This window comes from Leptonotus elevatus, chromosome 10 (genome assembly GCF_054856555.1).
Source record: "Leptonotus elevatus isolate MCC_2025b chromosome 10, RoL_Lele_1.0, whole genome shotgun sequence".
Classification (NCBI taxonomy): Eukaryota; Metazoa; Chordata; class Actinopteri; order Syngnathiformes; family Syngnathidae; genus Leptonotus; species Leptonotus elevatus.
This window is the reverse complement of record NC_141248.1, coordinates 9,496,234-9,509,288: the sequence shown is the minus strand read 5'-3', so window position 1 is coordinate 9,509,288 and position 13,055 is coordinate 9,496,234. Positions and strand designations below refer to the sequence as shown.

The 13,055-nt window shown below is 36.8% G+C and overlaps 1 protein-coding gene across 2 annotated transcripts in view; it reads right to left on the bottom strand.

Annotated features, from left to right (window-relative positions):
* The window catches only part of LOC147166959 (contactin-4-like), a 141,329-nt gene that overhangs the window by 81,794 nt on the left and 46,480 nt on the right, over positions 1-13,055 (bottom strand). For both annotated transcript variants that reach the window (XM_086087419.1, XM_086087420.1), the window contains exon 5: positions 12,202-12,297. In XM_086087419.1, the coding sequence (XP_085943545.1) occupies positions 12,202-12,297 (96 nt within the window). The remainder of the gene's footprint in view (positions 1-12,201; positions 12,298-13,055) is intronic.

The following is a 13,055-nucleotide window of genomic DNA, read 5'->3' as shown; positions in this document are numbered from 1 at the left end:
TGAGGGCGAAAACAAGGCCAATATATACCGGTATCTAAGAAGGGCATTTTGTTTGAGTTGTTTAGCTGACTATTTTGCTGAGGAATGGTAAGTTGGAGCTGGGCCTTTAATTGGCAATGGCACTTGGATGGAAATGATTCTTTTCAAAGAGTGGTTTGAAGACAGCCGCATGTGGGAAATGTACCTGTCTGAAGAGACTCGATAATGACATCTAAGACCTCCAGTGCTATGTAGTTAAAAACTGTTAAACAAAAAAAGAAAGTTCAGAAGAAAGGAAGCAGCAGGTGGAGGACCCGAGCTGGCCAAATAATATGTCTTCAAGTTCTGTTAGATCTCAGCAATCAAAGTCTGCCACGGCACAAGTCCAGTTCTGACAGGACAGGACAGATTTGTTCTTGGATCTCGTGACATACTGTAGATGGCAGTGATTTATTGAAGAATGAGGCATTCTTCATACAACATTTCTAATGGGTGATATATTGTGTATAACTAATATCATGAATATTTTCATTTGTGATTTCAGAGACCAAAGACTGTCTGACTTGTTGAATTGCTTGGTTATATTCATTCCGTTTTTCTTCATAGATGTCATTGTGAAACTTAATTTTTGTTTTTCTCCATCGTCTCTCTGCCTGGCGGCACTTTAGCTTTAACCGTTCGACAGCCACATAATTTCTCCAGGGAGCCTTTTATTTCTCTACATGATTAGTTTTAACAGGTGCAATTTTACAAATGATATTAAGTATTTTTTTGATGGCGCTTTCCACAAGACCACCGGCTGTAGACACTGCGGACAACGCAAACTCATTCAGAGTTCTTTGAAAATTCTGAACTGTATTATAATTCATTGAATATTGCTATTTGTTTCAACGTTGTGTATGTGTACCTGTTACTAGGTTACATTTACTTGCAAAACAAAAACTTTGTGAAATACAGACGTCGCCTGATCTTCACCAATAGCTGTCTCCCTGGCAACTACATCTCTTTGCTTCTCTAGTGCAGTGAGTGGAATGCCATATAATATGAAAGCGCCCTGGTTTATGTGACATTAATGAAGGCCCAGCACCGTTTGGGTGGCTTTTTCAGACATGCAGGTTGCGTCAGGGTGACAAGCCAAGCACAACAAGCTGCTTCAGTCTGAAAAAAAAAACCCTTATGGTTCTTATTTCATTTCATTTATTTTATTTTGTAAATGTTTAGGAGAAAACAACTAAAAATACACTATGGGCCAAGATGTGTCATATTTTTGAAGAAGCAGTCTTAGATTTTATTTGTGTTTCTCTTCCGCTTTATGTAAAAAAAATAAACATTGGCAGTGCCTAATTATATTAATTTTACGTTACTTGTAGCACTTCAGTGTATAAGAACAAAAGCATGGTTGCAAACAACAACAATGAATCCTCATAGATAATGATCATTTTTCAACATGAATTTGTCAGCAATAACTGCACTTAATGGCTTTCTTATTTACATGACTTTGATTTGCGATTCCGGCACACTTACCCTCTGTCATTCTATATTCAACATCTTGTGAATGATTTGCACATACTGCATAATATTTGTCATTTGAATGCATTAAGTCAATGCAGTTTTCTGCACCATTAGGCCTCCATGAGTCGCACAGCAGATCGGGTGATTATATTTTAAGAGGGACACAAATCAGAAACAAATATAGCTCCAATGCACTGAATTACTGTTTCACATGGCACACAGCAAAAATAATAATACTAATTAATGACCTACTTTTTTAGATGATTACATTAAGAAACTGTTATTATTATTATTATTATTATTATTATTATTGTTATATATCCTTTTTCTGCACATTTGCAAAACAAGGGGAGTCAAATCCTTATGAAAATATAACCATAGTATAATTGAACGTCTCTTTCTCTTGGTGTTGTTGTTTGACTTTCAACTTATGTTACCTGAAGACAACAATATGATAATAATGATAAACATACAGTACATAATGTATGCATTCACAGGGATAAAATCTAGATGTCATTTTCCCCAAATGCGATGTCATGAATCATCAAATGTTAGTAATAACTTGCAATCTGCTGCCACACACTTATTTGACTTGTGTAATTGACAGCTATATGTCCTATTTACACTGCAGGTCTTAATAAAACCTTACTACTTTTTAGTGCAATAGCAATTACACAAGCAGTCATGCGGTGCGTTTTTCCTTTGTCATCTCCCATATGAGTGACCATTTATCGCAGCATGATGCAACACCTCAGGCAGCAAAAGCGTACACCCATTGTACAGGTAAGATGCTGATCCTCATCATTTGGGCCTAGGGATTATGGTTTGGCTGTAGTGCATGAGCAGAAGAACACAAGAGTGATGATGAAGCAGATGTCCGTTGGGATGAATGAAATAAATTTGAAGGCAGGATGATGTTGTGTGTGGATGTTTTTCTCTCCAGTGTGTTGGACCAAGGTTGCGCCTGCCCTTGCTCCCACATGAATACATGGCACAACATGTACGTCAGTGTACCACAAAGAGACAAACACGATATCTCAAACATAATCTTGCTTCAGTGCATTTTTTATTCTTTTTTTGTATATAAAAAACAGGACCTCTTTATCAACAAAAGCATACATTTAAAAAAATAAATTAATAATAATAATAATAATAATAATAAATAAAAAAAAAGCCACTGGGAAAATGAACTGAAGCATTGTGTGCAGTTTTAGTACAAAGGAAAAATAGTAAAGCTGAAGTATTTTTTAAATACAGGTCAAAATGGTTTCCTTGATATTAAACATATACTTGATTATGGTATTAAAGTGATATGTATAGTAGACAAAGTCTACACACCTGTGTTAAATTGCCAGGGTTTTGCGATACAAAACATGAGGACAAGATAAATAATTTCAAAACTTTTTCCACTATTAATGTGACCTACAAGCCTACAGTATAACCATCATTTAAACAAATTTTTTTGAGAGGGAAGGTAAAACTTTGCGATTAAATACCTATATATTCCAATTATAGCAAATTTCCTTAAAATTGCTTGAAATTAATGGCAATTATATTTTTTTCAATTTGTTTATTATCAATTAATTTGAAAAAATAATAATAGATAAGTATAATCAAACAAATAATCAAGTGGCCAGGAAAAATAAAAGTCCCAATCACAATTAAGGAATACAGTGAAGTGCAAATAATTCAATTCAATACAATAGTAGTAAAAGTAATTTAGTAATATCTTGCATGTTAAGAATTCCTCAAGCTGTTTAGTGTGTGATGTTTAATTATATCTTGTTTTGAAATCCATGCTTTTAATTTGGAAGGATTGTGGCTGTGTTCAGAATAAAGTGGAGTGAGCACATACAGTACCTGCTAACATTTAAAGTGCCAGTGATTAACCCCAAATAAAGTTCAGGGTGTTCTAGCAGTTAGCTTATAGCAGAAGCCTGCAGTATTTGTGCTAATACTGACTTGTGTTTGCAGTTGTTCAGGATTCTCTCCGCCTTGATTAAGGCCCCATGCAGTTCCAGCTGAAGAAAACAGCATGATGCTGCCACCACCATTTTTCACTGGTCGTATGGTGTTCGTTTGGTGATTAGCAGTGTTATAAAAAATACTTTTATGAAATGAGTTGTACAAGTTAAATGACTTGTCATTTATGTTAAGTTCTCATTTTTTTTAATTAATCCTGTTTTCAATGGCTACTTGTATTTTGTAGTAATTGTTTCCTTTTGTTTCAAATGCTTTACTTCCTGCCCTTTTGTCTCCTCATTATGCTAATTGGCCCCACCTGTGTCCCATTCACCAATGCATAAATAGTCTGCGTCTATCCCTTTGTCAGGTTTTCTTGTCCATGCACTTGCCTGTGTAATTAGTGAGACTGTTTGTACCTGTTACCAAGAGTTTATTTATTTATTTACTTATTTATTGGGGGGGTTAGCAGGTGAAAGACATAAAAGTGACATATCTCACTAGAGAGTGAAACATTTACACACTCTTATCTTTCAGCAATAAAAGTCAAAATAGTTATGATACAGAGCAATCTATTATTTACAGTAGACTATTCATTTAATTTAAGTTTTTTCATAAACAAAATAGACATGTTGGACGTGTGCATTGTTATTATAAATGAGAGTACTTTTACAAAAGGACACAGGGCAGGGATGTATTTAGAAGTTTTATTTTTCTTAAAAATCTCCACAATAGGTTTTAGGCTGCTCCACTTCATGCTTTTTCTAGCTTCTGGATATATGCATGGTTCACAAGCTGGAAGACACTCAAATGGCCCCAAACGTCGCTTTTGACTGGTCACGACAGCCACTAAAGCGTCTTGAAGCTTTGAATGTCATCGGTAACGTGATAGTTGCAGAAAGATTCAAGCTCCAAAGCACCATTTTGAAGTTGGGTGATTCAGGTCGGTACTGTATATATTCAAGTCGGAAACAAGCTTCGAGGTATCGGTTTCATTTGACCATCATTAGTTGGTGTTTTGGGATCCCTATTGAACACTCGTTTCATTTTTAAAACCTGTGAATTGTGCCTTGGGGTACATTTTTTGCATCCTTGTTATCATATTACAATGGTCGACAATGGTATAAAACTATATACGTAGCTTGTTTTCATTTTCTTTAATATCACAAAAACCTGGCATTTGCACAGTGTTGTGTAGACACTTTAAATCCACCGTATGTCCTATGTTATAAAATGCTTTTAGAAATGTGATTGAAACTCATTGATGCCTCTCAGAATGATTACTGTGTGGTCGCCAAAGAGCTTTGATGGGTCCTTCAATCTTAAGCTAACCTCACTTTACACAAGACCAGCTTCTCTTTTGAAGGACCAACTTCAAAAGAGAAGCCTCCTGAATATTCAGAGCATGAGCAAGGTGGGCAATCAAACTCTCCCCTCACTCAGTGAATCTCACACTGATTTGTCAAATTGCAGATTCAAAGAAGACTGGACAGATTGTAATGTCTTGTGTTTTCAGACACTCAGATAGTATGTATATATGGTGATAATATTCGAAAGCACTAGCGGAATAGTAAATGAGTGATTCAGTCTTGAGTGCTCCTTAGAGGCTTCTGAGTATTAGAAAATTTAGGTCAAAAGAATTATGTCCTCAACACAAAGTCCCAGTGAATAAAACGTGTTTTATATAATGTGAAGCAACTCCAAGAGAGGGGCCTTACTTGAATAATCAGACCCTGAACAAGATGTAACTTAACTCACACCTTACTTTACAGTGTAAAAATGACACATCAAGAAGGCCACTGCTGGAGGACGATGTGTATAGCTGGTATTTTTAACTTCCTTCCTTCTTTTAGTGTTTTTCGGTACAGGGCCTGAACTTGTCGACTTTGGGCCTCATTCTAATCGCTCAGTAAAATTAGCCTCACACAATTTGGGTCTGGTATGCTGTTGTCCAATTCCCTGTACCAATGACGGCACATACTGATCAAAACGGCAACAAAATATATATATATATCAAACGCACATGTAAAAAAAGGTATTCAGGATGCTGCAGCTCGGATTCTGACCAAAACAAAGAGATCAGACCATATCACTCCAGTCTTTACACCAGCTCCCAATCACCAGTAGTACTGATTGTTAAAATTCTGCTACTGGTCTATGAATCACTAAATTGTCTAGATCCTGAAGACATTAAGGAAACGTTAATTATTATACCTCTGAGGTCAATAAGTGGAGCCAAGAGTTCAAAGCAAACATGGTGAAGTGGCATTTCGCCGTTATGCTGCACACAGTGCCAACAGAAGTGAAGTCAGCCACAGGTGCTTCTATTCAACTGGCAAATAAACAAGCCCATTTACTAGTTTTTACTTTCTGGACCTGGATTTGACACCTCCGGTATTAAAAAAAAAAAATCACACAATAAAACAAAAAACAAACAAACAGATTTTCTTCAAATGTGATTAACTTCAACACAATGCAGATTCTATTACGCCAATCCTCCCGCTGCTGTCCCAGCATAAAAAACAAGCCACTGGCAATATCCCAAGGGGATCTGCCACAAATCCTCAACAATGTGTGACAACACAACCAAAAGATAAAGCAAAACAGCCTTCTGCCAACATAAAGTGACTCTAATGCAATATGTATGATGTACTAGTGCATGATTTGCCATTAAAAAGAGTTTATGAAAATAAAAAAAACATAGGAGAGAGTCATTTTTAAGTTCCTTGTCATAATGTTGCTTATTCAAAATGTCTTGGCGGAGGAGCTTTTATTTGGTCATTCCATTCAATTGATACTAATTAAATAATAGCTTGGTAATACATATTTCTGCTGATTAATATTCAAATACGATCAATTGCCTCAACATAAATATAATGACAATGAGAGAAAAAAACATTGCATGTACAAACTGGCACATAATGTATCATCACAGGCTTATGCTTTCATGAGCTACATAGCATCGATCAAATGAACGAGCTAACCCATTTCTGAAGTGAAAGGGAAAACCTCAAATTAATAAAGAAAGAAGCCAAGACACTCCACTTACTCTGGAGAAGGGCTTAAAAGCTTCATTGTGTAACCAAGTACAACATTGTCATATCTGCTCTGCGCTCCCAGTCTCCTCTTGTCAACCGTCTCCTTTACAAGCCCTGACAGGATGCGCATGTACCGTGTTTATAAAGCCTCAGGTAGCAGCCAAAATAGAGATGACATTCACCAAGAAAGGAAAGTGATTTCAGTCTTGAGTGTTCCTCAAAGGTCTCTGAGCATTGTAAAATAGAGGTCAGAGGCATTATGGCCTCAATGCAAGTCAAAGTAAAGTCACATTTGCTGCCCATTAAGACCCTCGAAAGAGCCAGAGCCAGACGCACTTTGTTGCCACTGATCCACTGTGACAGCTGGAGGGGAAATCAGACTGCTACTGTATGAACCAGACACCACAACATTAAATATACCCGGCTGCTCTCTGTCTTGAAAACCCCAAATCCAATTGATATGAAGTATTGGGCCGTTACAAATATAACTGCATTTGCACAAAGTGAAGTGCAGAAGGTCAGACAATTGGATTGGAACACCTTTTATATATATAACAATCTTTTGCATTTGCCTAGTTTTGTCATTTAAATTCTTGTTCACAGACATGATAATATGTTTAAAAAGCACAGCGTAACTGTGCGCATGGGGGGAGTTTTCTTTCTTTTGGTATTTTGCTAGACTAGCGCAGAGAAAAGAGGGTTTTTACGCCCTTGTGGGAGGGGAAACAGCAGATTGCCAGTCCCCCTCATTACATTTCAATTTAGTAGTGAGAGGCACACGGCCTATGTGACGAAAGGACTCACTGGAGTTACTTTTTTTTTTTTTTACTTAAATAAAAAAATATATTTTATCTGAATTTGACCAGTCAGATGCAAACTAAAATGAGCATCGCCATCCTATAATTGGACATTATCTAAGTACAATTAATTAATTAATTAAGAAAACAATGAGCATGCGCATTTTGTTGCATGGACAAATATAATTATTTCAGTAGATAATAAAAAAGAAATTTCTTTAGGTACATGTTAAACATCACAATACTGTAACATTTATATTGCAAATTGCATGTTTTTGCATTATCGTGCAGCCCTATCAGATATTCAACATGTTGGATTGTATTGTAGCCAATCAGAAAGTGAGTTGAGGAAAGTCAGTGCTTGTGCTGTTTACACTCCTTTAAACAACATATTTTATTTTTATGTCGCTTTTTCTGCAACAAAAAAAAGAAGCAAAGTATCATATTTATGGATGAAATCCCTACAACTCCTCCACTATATTGTCATATTTCTATTGTTTAATTAAACCTTTGTTTCAGGTCACTGCAATTAACATGCAAATAAACTGCTCCTTAAAATCACAAAGTTGCTTCTCAAATGACAACATTGATTAGCAAATATGCTCCTCAATGTTTTATTTTTTATTTTTAGACATGGTTTAATATAGTTTGAAATTCATTATTATATAACATTATCTACCTGTGTGGAATCGTATCGTACTTCATAGAATCATTTTATGATGCCAGCACAATTTCTCTTAGTTTTTAATATTGATAACAGACTTTAATTGGGATAATATTGAGTTTTTGATTGCTTTACAAATAGTCGCTGGTCTCTGGTGTGCCTGCCCACCCATCAAGCGCAAAATGAAACAATCAAACCCTCTATTAACAGCCCCTTTCTGAAAATGTGTGAGCGAGCCATGATGAATTTTGTGAATTGTTTCATCCCTAATTAAAATAAAATGAGCCAGAGGTATGATTAGACAACTTGGCTGTAAAAGCTGTTGGTAATAGATTGTTTCCTTTTTTTAACATGTTTGTTTTGAGGTGGTTGCTGTGGTCATAAGCATGCATCAGAAAAATAATGTAACTAAGGTTGAGACTAAACACAAAATCTCATTATTCATCATTATTTTAGCAGTAAGTACAGTGGGCCATGCGTGGGAACATGAATCCTCACCGGTTCTTCACATTGATTGCTATTACTTTCTATTATGGATTATATTATATTATTGTGCTTTATCTACTTTCTTGATGAACAGCTTTGCTTATAATTCAAAGGATATGCATCCGTTTTTAAATTCAGATATAAGAAAAATGCCTCCCAGAACAACTGTATATTTGAAAAGCTATTTTATATGTTCTAAGCTGTCAGATTGCTATTGCTATTTTCAAACTTGCACAACAGGTGCGCAGGTGCATTTCTACTGGGATGACACATCCACAGTCCCTCGAGGATTTGTGTTTTTCTCGAAGCACAGACAGCCCGAAGAAATTACATAAGATTGAAGCCCAGCAAGGTGGATACAGATGTTTATTCAGTGTTAGAGCCAAAATCAAACGGGTGTTTTTTGTTGTTGTTGCTGGTACGAACAGAGACTATTTAAGGAAGAGCTTCACATTTTCCCACTCGGTTTGCCTGTCATACCCCACAAGTGTTCTCATGCAGATGTTCTAAACGCAATAACAGCACCACTGTGTATAGTGTAAAGTTAAAATAAGCTTAAAAGGAGATTTAGGAGGGCTGTCACTCACACGTCTCTTCTGGGAAATGTGTGTGCACTCCACTCACACTCCTCTGTGACCTTTTCATACATGATTAGGAACTCTAATCAACAGAGTGTCACTCTCTGGAAATTCAGCATATCCCATTTCATGGTGCTGTCATGTTGCTGGCTGGCTGTCACGATGGTAACTGTGCTGTATGATGTCAAAACTGAACATTTTTGGAGACACGCCTGCAAAAGCGTGCAGGGGGATGGAGTGACAGTGATGTGATATTTTTACATCCCGACAGGCATGGGAATATGACTCAAAAGGGATTGTGACAGATTACAAAATGTGTCATTTGATAATCAGACAAAATAATCCTTAGGAGAAAAAAAAACAGGAAATACAAATGTGAATGAAATATAAGTAATGAGGGTAGGGCAAGTACTTATGGTGTGCTCTTAATAAGAAGTGCAACTTTTAATGTAATCTGAATTTTGCAATCCACCTCTATCCCTTTAGGGATGATAAAATGGGCAAATTTGATTTGAATACTGATTGTATATGGGTCATTGAAGGATAAATGTGTCCAATGATGCCCATTGTATGAATTATCATGTGGTGCGACCAAAAACAAATAACCAATTTGGGACTTTTGAAATACATTTAAACAGACATTTAGACAGGAATTTGTATAATCCACAAGACAGTTAAGAACCCATGGGAGCAGCTATCAGGTGGTTTATACTGCCTCACAACTATATAAAAAAGAAAAGAAAAAAGAATGCCCCTTTTAGTAGTGGTGATATGCCACAAAGGAGGTGGGACTTCTGACTTCCTGGTTTTCACACATTAGATTTGTTTCGTTTCCTGTTTGCGACGTGTGGGTTTACAGTTCTTGCGCTTACACCTTTGTGCCCCTTGGTTGCGCGTTCCCGTCGACGGGTGCGAGTGTGTAGTATGTCTGTCTCAGTTTTCCGAAGCATTTCAGAGAGTTGAGACGCCCTGCGCGCTTCCGTGGATGGGCGGGAGCGCGTGGTTGGGGTGCGAGGGACCTGACTGTGATAGAACACACTTTCTTTTGCATATTTTTTAAAAATCAATAGTGGGCTTTTAAAATGAATTAAATATTAGTTCAGCACTAAAGGGCACTAAATCTTGCACACTATCACCTTAAAATAGCTGGCACTTGACTTGAGAAATGAGAACTATGTAAATGACATGGCAAGGCACAGAGAAACCATGTGAGAAAAAGCACTGAAGGGGAGCTCATCCACACTGAAAGTGATAACAGCCCACGGCCACAGGTTGTGGTGTCATCCCAGAGACCCCAGGCCCAGATTGACCGTGGTAGGCCTCACACAAGGTGTAGAACCCCTGCCCTGACTGATATTGGGACTTCCCTTTAATCTAATGATTACTCTAGTCTTAGCATGTGAATCACACAAGGCAACGATACCAGTACAAAATATTGCTTTCATTTGTATAACAATAAACAGACTGACAAAGTGCAACAAGCCAAAACAGGGACGTCCACATACATTCATACTTCATAAGTCAGTACAGCAGATGCGACTTCCTCCTACAAGCGGGGAAAACATAGTAATTCCCTTGAAATTGGCCCCACTCACTCCACATCCACACCCATTTTCCATCTCTTTCTTCTGTCCGAACATGTCTTGCTGCATGGATGGGCACATGCTCCATCCAGAGGCCAAGACAGCTGCCTGCCATGCATAATGTGTCCGTTGAGACCTCCCTCTGGCAGGTGGAAACTCACTAGAGCCTTGGGCTTCCCACCACTACGGGAAGGTCTGAAAACATATGGTCCTGAATAGGGATGTGCAGAGGTTTTCCTTGAATGTGCCACTCATTCACAGAATGTGATTAAAATGTAATGAGATTTTTGAAAATGAAGAGGAGGAGGGGGTGTTGGTTATTATTTCATTAGTAGGTCATTATTTTTCCTAGGCTAGGTATCGATTGTAATTTCTTCAATCATTTTGATTTTGATTCACAAGAGTTTAGTTTGATTAAGTTTTTTTTCAATTCGATTCGCTTCAATTCAATCCCATATTGATTAATTATGGAACATCAATTCTTTATAAATATCAAGGACATGATAAAAACTCCACAAACATTCAATTCAAAATTAAATTTTGCAGAGGCAATAACTGGTTAAATCATTTAGTTTATTAATGAAAGTAATGTGTTATAATCATTTAAGTGTTACATGAGCAAGGATGAGATGCAAATATTTTCATAATTCAAATTCAATAATTGCACATATAAATAAAAATATTCAGAATTGTCTTATAAAGGCAATAAATCAGGTTTTTCATAAATATAATACTTTTAAATTCATCTGAACAGTAAGATACAAAAAATGGCCTTTAAAATTCTATTTTCTTATGATTTATGGGAAAAAAAGATATTAAAATAACTGATTCATGGTTTTATGAATCGATATCAGGCTCAATTTTTTTTTTTAAACGCAGCCCTATAATTTTCTTATTTGTTGATACCAAAGTGAGAGAGACTACATCCTGGGTCACCAACGTGTCGCCCCAAGGACACGAGTTAACTGCTAGCCAGTTGTAAAATGAGCTCACCAGTGATGGGATGTTGTGATTTCCTGGGAATGTTGTAGAAGTGATACGTAAAATGGAAACACTTCCAGTAATGTATAAAAAATGTTGCGTAATTGAATCTTGCGTAATTGATCTTTTGAGAAATAATCCTGATCAGTGTTTTAACAAAGAATAATTCTTATTTAATAATAAGATATAACAAAAGGTAATTTGAGCAAGTTTGGTGTATCAAATTGGTAGAATTATCCATATATACTGTGTGTAGTATGTGCGGGTTCATGTTCATGTGTGGATGCATCATATCAGATCTGATAACAGACAAGTGACACCACAGACTTCAAGATAGAAGTAAGATTTGTGACACTGACGAGTCCAGAGTCACAACAAATCCATCAAACTGCTCCTAAAAATGTCACATTGAATCCTAATATTTGATAAGCTCTTTGACGAGAACAATCTGGTGCGGATGCATCTGAATCAGGAATATTCATTATAAACATCAATTGTTATTAATAGCTCTTCAACTATTTAACTGTTAACTGTTAATACTCTCAACATTCCAAGTGTACACTAAGAACATTTACTCGTTTGTGCATTGTTTAAAGTGAACACAACAATGTAAGTTTTTACCTCCTGAATGTGGTGGCGGGCCGCATAAGAGAACCACTCCTTGACCTTCTCGGACTGAAACAGAACTTCTTCTGTGGGTTTTGAAGTTTTCCAGGTCTGAAAAGACACAAGTAATGTAAAAGTATTGCAACATGAATGAGCAATTCCTTTATTTTCACAGTTGACTGAAAACATTTTGACTTATATGAGACAAGTGAGTGTTTTTGGGGAGATTGTCAGTCTCCTCTTGGTACGTAAAATGTAAGCTTTTGCTTCTGGACTCTTGTTGTTTTAGCATTGTGATTTGGGTCCATATTATTCTGAATGATGATGGAGCTTCCCAGCTTTTTTTCACCCAAATTATGCTCTCTTTGTTCTTATTAACTCATTCACTCCCAAAAACATATTTACACGTTATTTTTCCTTCATTTATTTTTTAAAGGTTTTGTGTTATGCAAGAGCATACAGAAGGCTTTGATGCAGCATGACATGGCTTAAAGCATTGTTTCTCAGCCCCGGTCCTCGAGTACCCCTATCCAGCTTGTCTTCCATGTCTCCCTAGCCAGCACAGCGGAAGACCATTTTCCCCGAGCAGTCATTGAAAAGACAAGGCAAATTTCAATCAAACAAAGCGTAAAGCACTGCACATTTTTTAGTCTTGTCGAGACAATCTGTTCAAGACCAAACAACAGCACACTTTTTGAGTATCTGCACCACTTACTTTCATCTGGGGGCCTGATAGAAGGTTAGATAAAAGCCTACCCAAATAAAGTGGACGAGAACAAGCGGCCTCTACTCAGAAAATAGCATTTTGGGTGTTTTTTGGCCAACATCAAAGCTTTATGATTTGCGAAGTGTGTTGAAAGCAACTGATT